Source organism: Miniopterus natalensis, chromosome 10 (genome assembly GCF_054644295.1).
Source record: "Miniopterus natalensis isolate mMinNat1 chromosome 10, mMinNat1.hap1, whole genome shotgun sequence".
Taxonomy (NCBI): Eukaryota; Metazoa; Chordata; class Mammalia; order Chiroptera; family Miniopteridae; genus Miniopterus; species Miniopterus natalensis.
The window spans coordinates 77,528,193-77,547,150 of NC_142090.1; the positions used below are offsets into that span (position 1 = coordinate 77,528,193).

At 55.9% G+C, this 18,958-nt stretch overlaps 1 protein-coding gene and 1 pseudogene across 1 annotated transcript in view; both read left to right on the forward strand.

The window, feature by feature from the left end:
- Positions 1-11,691, forward strand: part of MINDY4 (MINDY lysine 48 deubiquitinase 4) — an 80,316-nt gene extending 68,625 nt beyond the window's left edge. The window contains exons 16-18 of the mRNA XM_087821244.1: positions 3,401-3,581; positions 4,163-4,235; positions 10,829-11,691. Of these exons, the coding sequence (XP_087677370.1) occupies positions 3,401-3,581; positions 4,163-4,235; positions 10,829-10,877 (303 nt within the window). The 3' untranslated portion in view covers positions 10,878-11,691. The remainder of the gene's footprint in view (positions 1-3,400; positions 3,582-4,162; positions 4,236-10,828) is intronic.
- Positions 7,876-9,394, forward strand: LOC148092304 (oxysterol-binding protein-related protein 9-like; annotated as a pseudogene).
- Positions 11,692-18,958: the final 7,267 nt, after the last annotated feature.

The window sequence follows — 18,958 nt, forward strand, 5'->3', positions numbered from 1 at the left end:
CGGAAAGGGCCAGATCCCCAAGGGAAGCTGGACGGGGTAGTGTGACCATATCTCGGGCAGCATGGGCAGGGGAGGCCTGGGCCCTGTGTTCTTGGCCCAGCCTGCTGTGGGCCCTCCCCTGAGCCTCGGTTTTCATGTTTTCAGAGAAGACATTGCTCTCTGGTTGATTACGTGGTAAGAGGTGTCCTGAGGAGGGCAGCAGGAGCTCTTTCTGTGGTGGTTGCCCTGCACAGGTTCTTGGAGGGTCAAGACGAGGCCTCGTTCACTGTGCACCCCCAGAACCAGGGACACAGTCACCCAAGGGGACACTCAGACAGTGCTAGGCAATTGGATTTGCAGAGCGGATGGAGACCAGCGTTCTACGGTAGGGCTTGGTTTCATCACACCCCTCCTGCATGATCGCATGTGCAGGTGCACTGTCCCAGTGCTCATGGGCCACGTGGTGTGGCCCCGTCCCCAGGTCTCTCTGGATGACCCCCACCCCATCCATGGACAGGAAGCAGACTTGTGGGTTCCAAAGACTTGTGTAGAAAAGTGATAATGGTTATTTCCTGGATGTGCTGGTGTTTGGAAGGAGCCCAGGAATGTGGCCACATGGCCTGTGAGAAACACCAGAACATCACACCCTGGGTGGGCTCTGAAAGCATGCAGGTTGAAATTCCACGGCCGAGAGGGTAACCTTGGCCGCACTCATGGAATCCCCAGGCTTACCGTGCGCCCTGGTTTCATTCTTGCGTTGAGGGCGTTGGTCAAAAAGTAAACTATGTTCCTTTGGTCTGCTGAGGGTAATTGATGAGAACATCAGTTGGGGGTCATCCTTCCCTTGGAATAAAATGCTGATAGAAGAAATTCAGGCCCTTGGAACTGCCTTATTACCCAGCGATGCCACTTCTGGAAGTATATCTGAAGAAACCTAAAACACTGATTTGAAAGAATATATGCACCCCTATGTTCATTGCAGAGTTATTTACAGTGGCCAAGATCTGGAAGCAGCCCCAGTGCCCATCAGTAGATGAGTGGATGAAGAAGCTGTGGGACATTTACACCATGGGCTACTATGCGGCTGTAAAAAAAAAGGAAATCTTATATTTTGCAGCAGCATGAATGGACCTGGAGAGCATTATGCTGAGTGAAATAAGCCAGGCAGAGAAAGACAAGGACCATATGATTGCACTCATGTAGAACCTAGTGAACAAAATAAGCCAACACAATAGAAACAGACACAGATAGAACGTGGACTGACAGCTATCAGAGGGGAGAGGGCCGTGGGGCTGGGTAAAAACGGTGAAGGGATTAAGCAAAAAGAAAACACAAAAAAACCCTTGTAGACACAGCAGTATGGTGGTTGCCAGAGAAATAGTGGGGTGGGGGCGGTGGAAGAGGGTACAGGAGGGATAAGTGGTGATGGCAGGGGACTTGACTTGGGGTGGTGAACACACAGTACAGTATGTAGATAGGTGATGTGTTATAAATCGTATAACTGAAACCTGTATGATTTTATTAACCAATTTCAGTCCAATAAATTCAATAAAAAGGGGGGGGGAAAGAATAGAAACTCAGGCCCTTCAAAGATCTGAATCCTTGAACCCACATAGACCCCTGTCTGCTGCTGTGTGCTTGGCTGAAGACTGGGATTCTACCCCTACAGCAAGGTGATGCTTGCTCCTCTGCCTTGGGGCTGGGGGCCTTCCTCAGCTCTCTGTGACCCCACTGGTCTGGTCTTGCTCATCTGACTCGCATCATCCTAGAGCTTGGCCGTGAGGGTGGGGCTACAGTGTGGGCTGCCGTTGGACAGCCAGCTCCTCATGGGTGTCACCCTCGGAGATGACAGACTGTAACCCTCCAGCAAGCAAACATTGATCCTTTTACATCAGGGCTTCTAAGCCGCAGTCCACAGATGGGCTTGGCACGTTCATACCCTCCACCCCCCCTTCAAAGATGGAAGAACCCTCATTGAAAAGGAGTCCTTGGTTGTGCTGCACAGTCCCCCGCCAGGAGAAAGCCTCAGCCCGTGCTGGAGGAAACGCGCCCCCACCATCCCCTCCTTGCCCCAGGCCTTTGGTCAGCTGCCCCAGAATCCCAAGGAAGTGAATTTCATCTTTGGAAAATGTCACCCACTTGGAAGAGGCTCCTGAATGAGAAAACTCATTTATAAACTCTCTGGGCAGCTTTTTTTGTCCTTAATCCTCTGACCACTGTATAAATGGCAAGCTGCCCTTTTGTCCCTCGGCTGGAAAATTCAGGGTGACTGATCATGCAGATGAGGCTCCCTGGAGGCTGTGTAGCTCCTGTTCCTGCCCTGAGTGAGCCCTGGGTCCCCCGGCCTACAGGCTCCCGGTTCGAGGTGACGCCCTCACCAGAAAAGCTTCTTGAGCCTGGAACGGAAGCCAAGTTTGCAGTGGGGTTTGGGCACGTCCAGCCACGTCCTTTAAGACATCTAATTCCCCTGCATCCCACCGAGGAGCGGGCTCTGTGGTCACGTAATGTCGCACGGGACTGGAGTGAGGGGCCCCCGGCCAGGTGGGGGCAGGGCCTTGGACAGAGAGCAAATGAACACATTGTAAAGGTCGCCCTCCCACCCTCTGGAGGAGATGGCTGTTCACGAGTGAGTTCTTCACCAGGGACCTGGTTGAGGGCCTTCTGAGCACAGCCCTGTTCGAGGCATGCCAGCCCAGAGTCCATCCCGGGTGGGCTCCAAGCGGCCCGAGGGAGACTGCCGGCCACTATTCTGTGACGGGTCCGTAGAAAGTATGCCCTTCTCCCCACTGGAAAAATAATTCCCATTCTTTCCTTAATCCACAGGCTGCTCTGTAAATACCTGAGCAAGCAAACATCTCCCAGGGCTGGTGGGGATTTAGGCCATAATCAGCCCTCCCAGCTCATAGCACGTACAGAGCTGAATAAACCAGGGCCCGTGTAGGGAGAGGGGCACCCATGGGAGTCACAGGTGACGGAGAGAAAGCAGAGAGGGTAGCCCGGCTGAGGGGTAAAGCCAACCAGGCATCTGACTCCCCCTGGCAGGCAGGACAGCAGCAGGGCTGAGGGACCAGTGCATGTGCCATGGATCTGCTCCCTGAACACCCACCCCTCTACCATGGCCTCCTCTGCTGGGACTCTCCAAGGGAGCCCCTCACCAGGACGGAGTCCCAGCTCCCAGCCTCCCCTCTCCCTGCTCACCCAGAGGCCCCCTTTCCCTTCTCCCCACCTGTCTTCAAGGGAAAGTCCTACCTAGTTCCTGATTCACCTCTCTCATGAGGGCCTTTGCTCATCAAACATTTGCTTATATTGACTGTACTCCCTGCTCTTGGTGCTAAGGGCACAGCCCAGTGTGCAAGCAGCTGGCAGGCGTGTTACCATGAGGAGTGATGCATGTGCATCCCCGCCCTCTTCCCCTCGCCAGGTCGGCTGCTTCCTGAAGACCCCGCGGGTCCCCATCTGGGTGGTGTGCAGCGAGAGCCACTTCAGCGTGCTCTTCAGCCTGCAGCCCGAGCTCCTGCGCGACTGGAGGACCGAGAGGCTCTTCGACCTCTACTACTACGACGGCCTGGCCAACCAGCAGGAGCCCATTCGGCTGACTGTCGGTGCGCCGCCTCCCACCCTGTCCCTGCGCATCCTTGGGGATCCAGGCCAGGCTGGAAACGGGCCTTAGCATAGCTGTGCAGGGTGGTCAGAGAACGGTGCAGACTCTCTTGAGTGTCAGGGCTGGGGGATCAGAGGGCAGGTGTCAGGGGTCCTGCAGGAGGGAGCCAGAGTTGGGCCTGAGAAACTGATGGCATTAAGGGTATAAGACGAGGCCGAGAGCATGTACTGAAGAGCCGGGGATACCATGCCAACAAGTTTGGGTTTTATTCTCTGGACAATAGGGAGCCCTGGGAGGTTTTGGAGCAGGGAAGTGGTGGAATCAGATGTGTTTTTAAAGAGAATTATTCTGGTAGCTGAAGTGGGGGCAGGAGTTTGGGGTGGAGACTGGAGGTGGGGGCCAGTGAGGAGAGGGCTGTGGTGTCCAGGTGAAAAATGAGGGGCAGGAACTAGGTTCGTCCAGTAGGGAGGGAGGAGGGGCAGCTGCCAGGAAAGTTGGGACTCGGGAGTTCAGTTGTTAGTGCCGAGCTCAGGGTGAGCTTGGGCCCTGGGCTGAGCGTGTGCTTCCCTCTCGCCTCCCCAGACACCACCCAAACTGTTCCTGAGCATGGAGATGGAGACCTCGTCCCGCCCCTCGAGCTCTGCATCAGGACCAAGTGAGTTGGGTCACCTCTGGCTGTAGAGCCTCACCCGAGTGGCAGGAGTGTGGTAGTTGGGCCTGCAGGAAGGAAGACCCACCAACAGACCTGATCATGGCAGTGCCTGGCTCACAGGGTTCCCAGGGTGCCCAGGATGTTACCAAGAGCTCTGTAAGCAGCTCTCGTTACTGTTGTCTCAGCCACTTGTGAGTTGGTGTGACCGCAGGTGGAACTGCCATTTCCCTGTTTGTGAAGTGATCAGGGTTGGGGCGGAGAGACAAGGTGATGATTGAGTCCCTGTGGCTCTGAGATCCAGAGGGTTTGCCGGGAGCCCAGGGGCGCTGTCCCCTCGCAGGCAAACAGGCCCTTGAATGGAGCCACATAGAGAAAGAAAACACCACATATACAGGGCGAGGGCGTGGGAGATGCTGAGACATCCCCATTACGCCTCATCCATCTGTCTGTCTGCTCACCTGCCCACCTGCCCGCCCACTGGGCCAAGGCCAAAGCATTCCTGTGGGGTCATGTGCTGGCGTTTCTGTCATTGGGAGGATTAAAGGCACGTGGAGGTCGCTTTCCTTTCATGTACAAAGGGCCACTCATTAGAGTGATGAGAGAAGGGCGAGCAGCGGGGAAAGGAGGTGACGCTGGCCTTGGCGCCTCTGCAGGGCAGGGTGGGAGGCCACAGGCCATCCTTCCTGCAGGCAGGCTTGCCAAGCCGGGCTCTGGACCATACCCTGGGCACGGACTCCGCCCACCTCTGGACCCGGGGGTCCTAGCTGAGAGTGCATTTGACCCTGCACCCCTCACAGGGGCAGCCCACCACCCTGAGCTTCTCCCCTGCCCCACCTGGAGGTCCTCCTCCTTCCCAAGAGAGCTTCTGCTGCTGGACTCTCCGAGCACCTCCCATGGACCTGGGGTTGGACTTCCTGGGCTCAGCCCTAATTGGCAAGTGCTTGAAAATGACCTGGGGCTCTGCTCTGTCAGGGGTCTCAGTCCAGAGACATCTGAATGTGAACATGGGCCTGGAGCACCTCCTCCTCTTCTGGCAGCTGTCCCCTTCTCCCAGGACCTCCCCCTGTCCACTCATGGCCATGTGCCATGAAGTGAAACAGTGAAATGATGGCATGTGGAATGATGTGGGAGGCGGCATTCCTTAAGGAGCATGTCCTCGGCCTGGGGCAGGTGGTCCACTGTGCCCTCACCTGTCCCTGCTCCCTGTTGCGGGATGGGCTTGGGCAAGGCTGAGCCCTGGCATCTCCTCCTGTCCTTGTCACAGATAGGAAATCATATTTGTGCAGCACCCAGGGTTAGGGACAACTGGCCTGCGGACTCTGGCTGGTGCAGACCCCACTCAGCTCCCGGTGGCTGAGGGATTGATGTCCCAGTACTCCTGTATTGGCTTTGGCTCACCCATTGGGAAGATGTGCTCTAGCATGTCATCTTAGGCTTTAGCAGCACCTCCTGGAGGAGGCGTGGTAAACAGAGACCACTGGTTCTCATTCACCCCAGGGCTTCTGTTGAGAGGTCTACTGTGGGGCCCAAGAATGTGCATTTCTGAGTAGTTCCCAGGTGCTTCTGGTGCTGCTATCCCTGGCCCACACCCCAAGGACCACACTTCCGGTGCCTGAAAAGATAGTGCCCCCCTTCCTGGCTGCCTTGTGAGACTGGATGTCTCACTGGAAGTGCCGACCCTCCTGCATCTGGCACATCTGGCTCATTGCACCGCACAGGGCCTGGAGGACTGTCTTTTTGGCCCCACTGGTTGCCCATCCCCCTGCCCTCCAGGTGTGCTCCCTGCTTTGCTAAGACTTTCCTGGAACCCCGTCTGCCAGCCGCACTTCCCCATCACTTGCCCTGCCTTGGGGGTCTACCTTGGCAGTTAACATGGGGAGACTTTTCCCAGCGTTATTCCGGGAAAACTGGAGTGGGTGGAGTGGGACCACTGGGTTTCCCCCCTCTGTCCCCATCAGATAACGTTCCTTTGTAATGGGAAACAGCTGGCCCAGCCTCCCGGAATCCTGCTCTGAGGGGTTGGATTACAAAGGTTTTGCATTTTGCTTTCATCCCAGATTCTCAAACAGCTCAAAGGGAGAAACTTGGGGAAGTGGCCTTTATGGTCAGTGAGGACCCGCTGGACATGGGCCTGCCTTTTGAGGGATAAGTCCCACTCCAGTAAAGTCCCTGCCTTGATGGGAAGGGAGTCTGTGGTGCCCTGGCCCAAGCTCAGGTCATTTCTAAGGCCAGTCAGATCCCAAGCACCTGCTGAGGTGAGTCTGGGTGCTGTGCTCACTGTAGGATGAACCTGTGGGCAGGTGGGTTCCCCTCCTATCACTTCAGCCCCATAGAACCCTGGGCTGGACTCCATGGAAGAAGCAGCTGGATACGACTTGGTTCTTGCTCTCAGAGTTCACAGTCAAATAGAAGTCAAGTTCAGAATCCACTCTATTCCAGTCCAGGGAGAGATGCACTGTCTACCCTCAAACCCAGCTCTGTTGCCCAGAAGGACATCCGACACTCGCCCTGACCAGCACAGAGCACATCACACACATGGCCAGCTGGCACCTTGGATCCACAAATCGACCCTTGCTCACCACCAGGCATGGCCCGCCCTTTCACAGTCAGGGCTCTCAGAGTGCAGCTCTGTGCCCTGGGCCACACCTCTAGTCACACGCAGCACTGGGCCTAAAGCTCAGGCTCGAGCTGTCCCAGCCCAGGGGAAGGTCACTGAGTGGGCAGTGTGACTTCCCATCACCTGGCTTTGTTGCCATGGAGACATTGCACAAGACCAGAGTTGGGGTTTTGCCTTTGGAGAAGATCATCTTAAGTTGAACAGTCCTCAGGTCCTATGCCATCTCTACTGTCTGGTGTGACGCACATCTCGGCCTCAGAGAGTCTCCTGTTACCTTCACTCGCTTGTATCAGGAAATTAGGGCCTGTCTCCCACCCCCTTCCTCCCGCTGCTCTCTAACCATCTCAGCAAAACAGGCTCATTTATGGTCATTTCCCAACAAGACACACAGTGACCGCTCAACCTCCCAGCCTAGCTAGAGGGGAGAGAATGAAACAGTTGTCTCCAGTCCAGAAAAAAAAGGAAAGGACTCATAACTGGGGCCTGGGGCTGGGCCACAGATGTTTCTGTTTGGAGGCTCCAACAAGAAACTGAAAATGTAATTTCAGCTGGGAATGTTGCCTTCCCAGGACTGGAGCCCCGTGCCCTGCTCCCCTGCTGTCCGCCACCCACATGAGGGTCACCTGTGGTAGGAGGGTTCACTGGGTGCTCCCACTGCTCCAGCTGCTGTCTTCTGAGTCCCTGCCCTGCAGCCCTTAGGCTCACCTGCCCCAGGTATCCTTGTACCTGGTTGGGCCCACAGAACACTGAGCTCCAGGATGCCGGGAAAGAACACAGAACAGAGTCTGGCCTCAGCCGAGTCCTGCTCTATGAGGTCACATCGCGTGACCTCCAGAAGGTTTGGTTCTGCTCTGCACCGAATTTTCCCACCTGTTGAGTGGGGAGAACACAGGCTAGGAGGGATGGGGAGGGATGGGGAGGGCCTTGAGGGACAGGCTGAGGATGAATCTTACAGGAATACAGACAGTCTGGTCCGTTTATGACTCTTACCCTCATTCTTGCCATGATTAGGGGTGAGAACCCACCATGGTGTGGGCAGTCAGTTCCCCTTTGCAAACCTGGCTGTGGACAGAACATCTGTCTCCTTCCTGCCTCCCTTCTGCTGCCTTTCTGTGTCCCTAGAGTCCAAAAGCTCGGTAAGTAGCTAACAGAGGCTGATGCTTACCCACAAATCTTCATAGAACAGTAAAAGCTTTTTAATGTCATGCTTCAAAACTGCAAAGATGATGAAAGGAGAAAGAAAACTGAACATCTCAAGTTGCATGGTAGAATCAATTAAGCCCTGGGTTGTGTGGCTACAGATTTCTGAAGCACTATTTTATGCAGCGGACACAGGGATCAGCCTCGTCCCTGGGAACCTGTGCTCAGCACCGTGCCTTCCCAGCCTGTCTCACCTCCAGACCTGCTCAGCCTGCAAGCCAGCACAGCATCTGCCTTCCCTACCGACTGCACCTCTGTTAGCTACCTGGGGACATCATCAGGCTCTGGCACAAACAGTGCAGGCAGTGGGCACTAGCACCCAGGAGCAGTCCACCCTCTCCCAGCCAGGTTGGGTTGTCTCCAGGTACAGTCCCATGTGAGGGTGCTGATGGACCCCTAGACACCTAATAGCTCCCTCTGGATGGACCTTAGTGCTGACACACAGCAGCTTAGGACAAAGTCTGAAGCACCCAGACTCCACAGAATCACTTCATTCTCCCACATCCAATGGGACAAGTGATGCTGACCCTCTGATTCATGTGACGGAACTGATGATGAAGGGGAGGCAGGGCCTGTGGATGAGCATGTGCAGGTGATGCATCTCTGTCCACGGGTTAGGTGTGGAATGTGTCTTACTAAGGTAGTTCTTCCAGCAGTCACTCTTGAGAGAAGGCCTCTTCCAGAGAGGTATGCAAACATGTTTGCGCACCCAGCCCTGCTTCTGAAGGATCCCAGGAGCAAGTGGTGCAGGCAGTGCAATGGTACCACTCAGCCGGTCGTGCAGGAAGGAAAGGCTAGGTGGCCAAAAAGCCACATAACCTCATTTGGGGTGAGATTTGTTAGTATCACAGGCGTTACCGATGCCCCGGAAGAGAACACAGAGCTAGTTTGGGAGGACCTGCTTCCTAAAGCAGCGTGACGTTCGTGCCAAGCAGCTTGTCCACCATCCCCCATCTCAGCCTGTCACCCCGAGTGTTTTTACAAGGAGCGATTCAGCCTTCACATGTGGACAGGTGGAGATTTCCTGGGTGCTTATCGCCCTGCGCGGCCCGGGGCAGGGCCGTCTCGCTCAGACCACGCTGAGCGTTACGCCCGCACATTCCCGCGGCTGTGGACGGCCTGCCCCCAGCGCCCTGGGTGGAGCCGCGGGAATGCACTGATTGTTCCAGAGCGGGCTCTGCAGACATCTCCTGCACTAAGCCTTCCTGTGGCAGCACGAAGCACGGAAATACCGCTAAGATTTTTTCCTCCGAAGGACAAGAAGCCTTTTTGCCCATTTGAAAGGGGAACGGAATGGTGTAAAGTAGGCACAGTATTCAGCAGGGGAACACACAGTCTGGAATGAGAACGGTAAGTTGGAAGAGCAGAATGTACCTAGAAGGCCGTCCCTCTCCGCCTAAGTTGGGCAGGGATGCGGTGCCCGCAGCCAGGCACAGCCAGGAAGGAAGAAAAGAGCAGAAGCTGAGGAAGGAAAGAGCTTCGGTGGGCGTCAAGGTTATTCATGGCGATGAAGAGTGCTGGGTGTGTGATGAAACCCTCAGTGCTCCCAGCTTTCTGTTGGGAAAGGCATCCGTTGTATTTTGGGCGAGGCCGTCCCTCCCTTTCCCTTGCCCTGCAGTCTCTGGCTGCTGGACTTTCTGATGCAGGTGTGCAGTTAAAGTGAGAAAAGCTTCTCTTTCTTCCTCCTCTGTGAAAGTTACCATTTTGAACTTTGTCCTGGAGAAAAACTTCAGGTTTTGAAAACATCTGCTCCCTCCCTCCCCCCCAGACCCTGTGCTGTGAAATGCTTTTCTAGACCCCAGCCTCAGACTCTGCACTGTAGCAGCGCTGTGGGGGGCGTAACACCTGCTTCCCAGCCCATACCATCTCAGGTATACGTGTATGTGTAAGACACCCAATGCCAAGGCCTGCAGGAATGTGCCATCTGCCACAGATGTGATTTCTCTGAGTCATTTTTGAAAAATAGTGCCACGTATGAGTCACACGTTGGGGAATGTCGTGGTCTCACATATAGTAACTGATTTGGGACTTGAACTGCCATTAAATGGTATCTAAGCCTGGGCTACAGTTTAATTATGCTCAGTGCTTCTTAGGGTGTCAGATGGTATTTGTTTTAAATGCATATCTGTGTTTTATTGGACGGCCCACAGACCTTCACTAGCCCTCTGTGGCTCTTAGGGCAAAGACCAGAATCCTCACAAGGCCTCCGGGTCCTGCCCGTTCCCTACCCTCTGCTGCACTTCTCTCTGCACCTTTTGGACCCCAGCAACCGACCCCCCTCTGCATTTGGAATGCGCCAGGATTTCCCGTATCTAGCTCTTCCCTTGTGCCTTTAAAATGCCATCACCAGGTACCCCTGGAAAGTGGCTGGATTCATATGTGTGTGGATCTCACATCAGCCGAGGTCCGCGCAAGGCCAGACACCCAGGAGATTTGATGAATTCATGGCAGGAAGGAATGAATGAGTGACCTGACCCTCTATTGCTCTCCAGGCTCTTGGGTGCATTTGTGTTTTGTAAGGGTTGGGAGTGTAGGTTTGTGTGCCAGTGTGGAGGGGTGAGGGTGGAGGGTGGAAACTGACTCCTCCAAGACCTCAAGACAAGAATTTCAGGTGTGCGAGCACATGAGATGGCCCCTCTGTGGGTGAGTGAGGGCATGAGATGGCCCCTCTGTGGGTGAGTGAGGGCATGAGATGGCCCCTCTGTGGGTGAGTGAGGGCATGAGATGGCCCCTCTGTAGGCCTGCAGCTCTGACTCTTTTTCTGTCCCTCTGCTCTTAGGTGGAAGGGGGCATCCGTTAACTGGAATGGCTCAGACCCAATCCTGTGAGCTTTCATGTGGGTGAGTCCTATGTCTCCACTCATCACACGGGTGACAGCTGAGCCCTAGGCCTCAGGGACCAGTCTCTCAGAAGGGTGTCACCCCCACCTGCGCCAGCACTGCTGCAGAAACATCCAGAACCTCCCTGTCCTTTCCATGAAGGGCCTGCCCTGGACTGTGATGAGGGCCCGTGGTGCTGCTGCTGTGTGGCTCCCTCCCAGTGGAGCTGTGATGCCAAGTCAGGAAGAAGGCCAGCTGCTGGCCCTTGGCTACCTTTCGCCTGCATCCCTCACTCCCTGCTGGACCACCCCTTGCCAAGCCTGTGATATGGTCAGCCTGGGACCCTGGGTGCTCGTTCTGTCTGGTAGTTCGCTTTCTATAAAACAGGAGTGAAACCCACTGCAAGAGCCAAGACACATTTGTTCTATTGCCGCAAAGGAAGTGCCAGATCTGCGTGGCTCATGGCTGGGGTGGGAAGAGTCCCAATGGAAGGGCCCCAGAGCCCTGGTGACCTGTGGGCTAAGATGTCACCTAACCAGGGTCTCTGCAGGCAAGTGATGTTTTTTTGTCTTGTGGTGTTCCTGGCTGGACTTGTGGTTTAGCCTGACTTCTACTGATCAGACCCACCTTTCAGGCACCAGCTTCCATAAGCTGTGCTGACCAGGAGCAGCTCGGGTCCCCCAGGAGCCCATCTCAGGATGGGCCTGGATTCCTGCAGGGCCCTGAGGGGATAGTCATGTGGACCTGGAGGTTCAGCTGGACCTGGCCAAGTGGATATTAGGGAAAGGACCCTCTAGGAGGGGCCTCTTGGCCACCGAGGGCAGTAAGATGGGGATGAGCAGAGGAACCAGGTGTGGTTCCCCTGTGCCTGTAGTGGGGCATGTGCAGAAACTTGCTGAAAATGTGGGTGGGCAGCCTGTGGAGACCCTCGCCTTCTGGAGTCAGGATGGGGTAGGTGGGCATGGGAAAAACAATCACTCCTGAAGGGGATTTGTGCAGTTGAAGCCACCTTCATTCTGTTAATTTACATCCTATGGATTGCAGGAGGAATATGAGGAAGTGTAGAAATGCAACGGGAAGCTGGTGAGAAGGACCAGAGAGAGAGTGGTGCCAAAAACTGAAGTTGGGAACCCTTTGCAGTGGCTCCCAACACCATGATTGGGGGAGGGACCCAGAGGCCGAGCCCCGCCTCCAGTGGCCTGTCCCACGGCTGTCTGCATGAGAAGCAATGGGCCACGTAACAGCAGAGCCCTCGGGGCTGCAGTCCCATGCCGTCCCTGCCGGGCCCAGCGAGTGCTTGGGCTGGGACTCTGAGCAGTGCCCGCAGAGGTGGGTGTTTACACAAGGGAACCAGGACACTCCATCCTCTAGCCCAGGGAGAGACCACAGAAGACCGTAGATACTGGATGGTGGCCAGTCCCCACCCTCCGTGTGACCCCTGGGGCTCAGGATACAAGCAGCTCAGAGGCTGTGTCACTAGTGCTGGCTGAAAGGAGACCTCTTCTCTGTAAGTGTGAGGTGTGCAGGGCAAAGCTGGCCTCTGGTGCTGCCAGCTAGCAAGCCTGCCTGGTGTTCTTTTGGGCTGTGCATGAGTTGTGGCCACCGTCAGTCTTTGGGGACCGTCAGGGAGGAGCCCGGAGGGAAGTGAGGGCAGGGAGTGCTTTGTCCGGACTGTGCAGAGGCCCCGGCGGGGTTTGCTATGTAAACTCCAGTGGCCACTCTCAGCAGGCGTCCAGCAGAACTGCTTCCTATATGTCCCAGAAATGTTTATGCATTTGTTTTCCTTGGCCAGGGACAGGCTGCTCTGGCTGAGCGGCCAGCGGAGGAAGGTGGTTTCCTTGCAGCAGCCTGTTTATCAGCCTGGAAGGAAAGCTGTCTTTTCAATGAAACTCACTTAACCTCCTGACCAGGGTCGCATTGGCAGAGCCGGAGAAGTCAAAATATTCCCAGCATTGCTTGAGAAGACCAGTTCCAAAAAGTTATAAAGGCACTGATCTGGGATCCAAGACAGGTACACTTGCAGCTCGACGCCCTTTGCCTGGAGCTTTCTGGAACCAAAGATGGGCAAAGCCTGGCACCAGCTCTCCCAGGCCCAGAGCTAGAACGAACTCAGGGTGCTGGGCCAGGTCTGCATCCTGGCTCACGGCCGTTCTCCATCTGGGGTGCATAGTTTTCTGGGAGTCTGTAGGTGAGCTTTAGAGGGCCACAGCCTCCCTCCCCCAATTACATTAAAATCTCTGTGTAACATGCACATACGTGTAATTTTCTGGGGAGAGGATCCTTGCCTTCCTCATGGCCTTGCACTTGGGATAATGTCCCCCTTTCCCCTCAAAAGGTTAAGAGCCAACCACGTCCTAGAGTGGAGCCGCCTCCGTCTCGGGTCTGGTCCTCAGGGCGTGCGCAGGAAGCAGCCTGTCTTTCTCACTGTAACTTCCCATTGGACTCTCCTTTTTGCTACTGTTTGTTTCTTGGTCTCTGGGTGAAAGAGCAGGTCGATTCTGCTGCTTTGAGGGCAGTGTGAGCAGTAAGACCAGTTTGATGGTAACATTTAACATGTTCTCACTGATGGGAAGCTTCTGAGGGGGACTTCCTCTTATGGGGGGGCCTCCCATCACTGGGATCTCTCCGGAGTCAGGTGGTTCATGCTCCGGCTGCTGCTTCTGGTGGGCCCACCTTCCTGCTTCCCTATCAAGAAGACCTGAGTCTGCCTTCTGCAGGATCCATGTTGGAGCCATGCAAAGCAACGGTACATCTTCACCTCCCCAATTCTGGAGGTCAGACCTTTCCCACTTCAGCCTGCCCGTCTGCTCAGCCACCCGTTGGGAGCAGTGGCATCTCTGTGTCCCCAGGCAGGAGTTGTGAGCCATCCCACACTGCGGGGCACACAGGGCAAGCTCTCAAGCAGTTTTCTCGGAGCTTCCTTCACTTGGCTGTAGGAGAGGAGACCACCCCTTTTTACTCCACAGCTGGGGGAAGGAGACCCCCACACCCTGACACCTCTCTCCAAGTCCTCACTAGCTGCTGGCCTCCTCCACTGCCAGCCCAGTGATCTCTTCCCCTTGTCCCATGGCTGGAGGATGTGATGGACCAGTGGTGGCAGGACCATTTGCACCACTCTCTGTAAGTTCCACAGGGCCACAGCTTAGGTAAGAACAATTTCCAGAGCTGCAAGACTTCCCAGGGAGTCAGAGCTGGGCCAGGGCTTGGAGGGCTGTTGGGGATTTGCTAAAACAAGGGTGTGTCCAGAGCCCACCTGACTGCCCCCCAGGGTCTCTGTGTCTGAGCCAGAGGGAAGTCAGGGGGCAGAAGAGGGACCACAGAGGAGGACCTATGTCTGTGAGGCTCCCAATGGCCCTGGGCTCTGTTAAGCAAGCAGTGGCCACCCGAGGCTTCTGCCCTGGTTCAGACCCGAGCCTCGTGACTCAGCGTGGGGTCCGCAGACCAGCAGCATCCATAGTGTCTGAGCACCTAGACAGGCGGAACCTCGGGCTCCAGCCCAGCCAGACCTGCTGAATCAGAGCTGCATTTTAACAAAACCCTCACGTCAGATTCAAGTTTAAGAAGCTCTGCTCCAGAGCTTGCGATGTTTTGGGGGTAACTGTGGAAACTCGGACATCGTCCCCACCGGGAAGAAATACTGAAGGGACGAGCAGGAGAGGTCACATCAGAGAAGCTGCTGCGGGACCAGAGGGCCGGGGTTTGGCGCTGACCCACTGCTTCCTCCTGGGCCTTAGTTTCCTCATCTGTAAAATGAGGAACATTCCACCTCTCAGGGCTGGAATGGGGATCCAGTGCATCAGTAAGTTGTGAAGAGTGTAGAGCAGGGCCTGGCCCTTCACAGGGACTCAAGGAATGTTTGCTTTTAATTATCCCAGGGGGCTTGGGGAGTTTCCCCAGAGGTGGCAGCATCTCACCTGGGCCTGGCCGGGTGGGCCAGGTTTTGACAAGTGGAGAGCTGGATGGAAGATCTTTGCAGTTGAAAGGAACAGTGAGAGCCGAAAGACTGAATGTCCATGTCTGTAGGGGTCATGGGGGGTAACCCAAGAGTGGGAGCCCGGAGGGTTGGGAGAAGAGGCAGACAGTAGGTGATGACCTTAGCCGGTGGGCGGGGGCTGGGACATTTTCCCAGGACATGGGACTCGAGACTGCTCAGAACTCTGCTTCAGACCTTTCCCCCAGCAGGGGAGTGGGGGTGGGGCAGAGCAGGGGGCACATTGAGGGGCTCCCCCAGTGCTCCCAGTGAAGGCAGTGAGTGTGGGGCAAGGGGGGCATGGGGTTGACAGATGCTGATAGCCTTGGCTCCCAGAGGCCCTGTGGACAATCCTCACGGGCCCCCAAGCCCTCTGGGACCCTGAAACTTGCAGGAGGCTATCTGGCTGCCAAGTCCATTTGCAGGTATCTCTCTCCACCCACCAGAATCCTCCTACTCCCTAATCATGTCCTAATCCTCTGGGGCTGTGGGAGCTGTAGTTACAAGGCAAAAATGCCCGGCATTTGTGATAAGGAGATTGCTTAATGCAGGACGAGGGGCAGGCGGGGAAGTGGGCAGGCCAGCTGCCCGGGGTTTCGGGGCGGTACTGCCAGAGCCTGCAGGGAGCTCTGGCCGACCGACTCTGCACGAGAGGGACAAAGCCCCACTGGCCGGCTGCTCGGTGACTGCAGAAACCCGAGGTTGGCACCCCCCCTTTCATGCCATCTATGATCATGGTCTCATTCCACTATCCTGCCCAGGTTTCCACAACATGCCCATCCTATGTCCTCGGGAAGTCACTGAAGGCCTTCTCTTTACTGGTGGGGAAACTGAGGCCCAGACGGCAATCCTCAGTTAAGAGCCCTCCTGGGAAATTTCCCTTTCCCAGAGGACAGGGACCAGACCACCAGATGGTTTGGGGGCTAAAGGGAATATACCTGGTATCTGATGGGGGGAGGGCGTGGTGGCAACCTGCCGTTCATTCCCCCATCTCTCCTCCAGCCCCACCCACCCCACGCCACAGTGGCTGCTTCCCCCAAGAGTCCTTCGCTGCCCAAAGCCTCTGCTGGTGCTCTGTTGTGCCTGGTTCCTGCCCTTGGACTCGCTCTGCCATCCGTCAGATTCTACCCGTCCCTCAAGGCCCGGCTTCAAGGCCCCCCTGGGAGGCGCTCCTGCGTCCCCGGCTGGAAATGCAGCCCTTACCCCCTGAGTGTCCCCCGTCAGCTCCTCTCTCGAGCCCAGATCCCAGTTTGTGGGGGTTGGTCACCCAGCTACAGGTTTCCCTGTTACTGCCGGCACACACATACACCTGCACACACACACACCCGCACACACGTGCGCACATGTGCGCACACACACAGCTCTCTCCACCAGGCTGTTTCCTTATTCTGGGCCTGGGGCTCCTGGTCTTCTCTGGACCGTCCTGTCCTTGGAGGTGAGGCCCAAGGTTCACGGCCCCTCTTTGAAGAAGCCCGGCCCTGCCCCACCTCCAGGCATAAAGCCCTAGTCACTGAGTTTTGGGGTGGGGAGGCAGGGCTACCTGGGCCCTAAACTGTTGATTCCGGGTGTGGTTTTAAGATTAAACCTGGCGCCCTTCCTGTGGCCCCAAATAAGGGCAATCGGGGTTCTTATCAGGCATTTTCTCTTTCAAAGCCTGTGAACATCTGAGAGGTTGGCAAAGTCCCGCCTGTCCTAGGAGTGGAGCCCTGGGTGATAAGCACCCACCTTCCCATGCCCTGCTGGCCGCCCAGTGTAGACTCACGGGGCATCATCTCTGGGCCCTGCCCCCTCGGCCTCAGCCCTCCTTTGTCCCAGCACAGGCCTGAGGGGGTGCTATTAATAATCATATCAGGACAATTGTGTAAACAGACCGTGCTGTGTATGGGAACTTAATCTAAAGTAGGATTGTTCTGTTACTGATGGATCTCCTGACATCATTCTCCAAACTCCTGGGCTCAGATCCTTCTTAGAATTTATTGGGGGCATAGGGCTCGGGGAGGGGGAAACCTATATAGGCTGGAGCAGTCAGGGAAGCTTCTTGGAGGAGGAGGGTTGAGGTTGGATCCTGAAGGAGGGTTGGGGAGGAGGAGGGGCAGAGGCACACCAGGCAGGGTGGGCAGGACCAGAGCTGCCAGGGGAAGGGGTTTGGGGGTCTGGGGTGGTGGGAAAGTTGAGAGCTGAATCCTGAAGGCTTTGAATGTCAGGTGAAGGAGCTTGAGCTGCCTCCTATGAGCACTGGGGAGCCATGGGGGGTTTCAGGAGCAAGGTGGTGGTGAGTCCAACTGTTTTAAAAGACTGGTATTGCAACAGTGTGGAGAGTATATCTGAGGGAAGATGCCAGCTTCTGAGCATGGGCCATGGAGAGGGTAGCAGGTGGGAGATACCTTGCAAAGCATTGATTCAGCCTGGGGGGCAAGGTGGGGGACCCACAAACTAGAGTCAAGGCCCCCCTTGACTTTCTGGCAGGCAGATCTCAGCCTCGAGTGGTCATTCCCTCTTTCGGCTCCTCTGTTGGCACTGGCAGCCGCAGCTCTCCCGGGAACAGTCTGCAAAACATCCCTCCCTCCCGATGAAGGCTTCCTTTGCCCCTGGCTTGGCAGACCATGAAGGAGGGTCCTCAATGCGAGGAAGTGCCCAGGCCTTTGTTCTGGTTCCGGCTGCGGCTGGACCCACTGCCCATTGTTTATGAAGCTGTTGGTGACCTTGGGCCAGCTGGATGGGACCATTGGGTTCCCTTGCGCCTGGCCACCTCCAAGAGCACATGGAAGACAGACAGGCTGGCAGGATGGATCTCAGTTCCTCAGTGGCCCTGGGGAGGACCTCTGGGCCCCATCTGTGTTCTTGGAGTCTGGGACCCCCAGCTCTGGCCACTTGGGGTATCAGCAGGCATTATGGAAACTGCTCATCTCCTGAGGACCAGGAATCTCCCAGGCAGGATAACAGACAGGGGCCTCCCTGGCTCTCCTGGACCTGTAGGTAGAAGGTCCAAGGCTGTCCACCTGCTGTCCTCTCTGGTTTTGGGGATCCTCACTGCATGGAGTGTGCACTCTGAGGGGTCCTGGGCAGCCTGGTGGAGTGGTTATGGGCTCATCCCTGGAGTTCTCTACCTCGGTTTAGATCTTAGCTCCAATTTCTCAGTTGTGGAACCTAAATTAGGTTACAAAACAGACCAAATAGAAACCTCTGAGAGTCAGTGTCCCTGCCTGTAAAATGGGAATATTCGTATCCTGTACCTCTAAGAGTTGGTGTGAGGAGGGAGGGTGCAGTGCTTGGAACAGGAGCTAGCTTCTAGTCTGCACCCAGGAGACAGATGTTGGCTGTTTTGCTGGGAGCTGGATGGGAGGAAGTAGGATTGGGGTGGACCTAACTCCCTGAGCATCAGGAAGTGTAGGGAGATGGGGGGGGGGGGGAAGGAGAGAAATTGAGGGACATCTGTAATACTCTAAACAATAAAATAAATTTTTTAAAAAAGCAAAAAGAAGTGTGACCACATGCAATGTTGTGACAGAGTGAGGCCAGTGGGACCTTAGCCGTGCCACCTGACCCCTGTGATCAGTCCCTTTTCCAAGCCCACCCGCAGTGGCAGTGCATCTTCTCCTTTCTCAGCTCTTGCCGGGCCCCAGAGCTACTCTTGAGCTAGCTGGAGAGATGCCTTCTCTCTGGTGGTTCTTCTCAGCCCCCCAAACCCTACTTGGGGCTCTGGTCCCCTGCTTGTAAAATGAAGTGATTGGATGAGATGCCTTATGTGTTCTCATCACTGATCACCCCCAGGACAGAGACCCACAGCATGGTGGCCGGCCCTGTGTGCAGCTCCTGACGGGCCAATCACCCAACCTCCTGCTTCCAAATGGGGAAACTGAGTCTCAGACAGTCAGGCGCTCGCCCAGGGTGCAGAGGCTAAGAAAAGGCAGGTGCCAAGTTCTTCCTACTGGCTCCCCTGCATCCTGGAAGCCCCCGAGCAGGGCGGACAAGAGGGTGGGGCTTCCTGGAACCCCTCCTCTCCTATCTCCCCTTATTTCCTCCCCTGTCACCAGCCCAGGCCTGAGACTTCGGGGCTCTGGGAATATCTGTGAGCGTCCTGGTTTCTACCCCAGGAGCTATTGTGTGGGAGCCCAGCCTT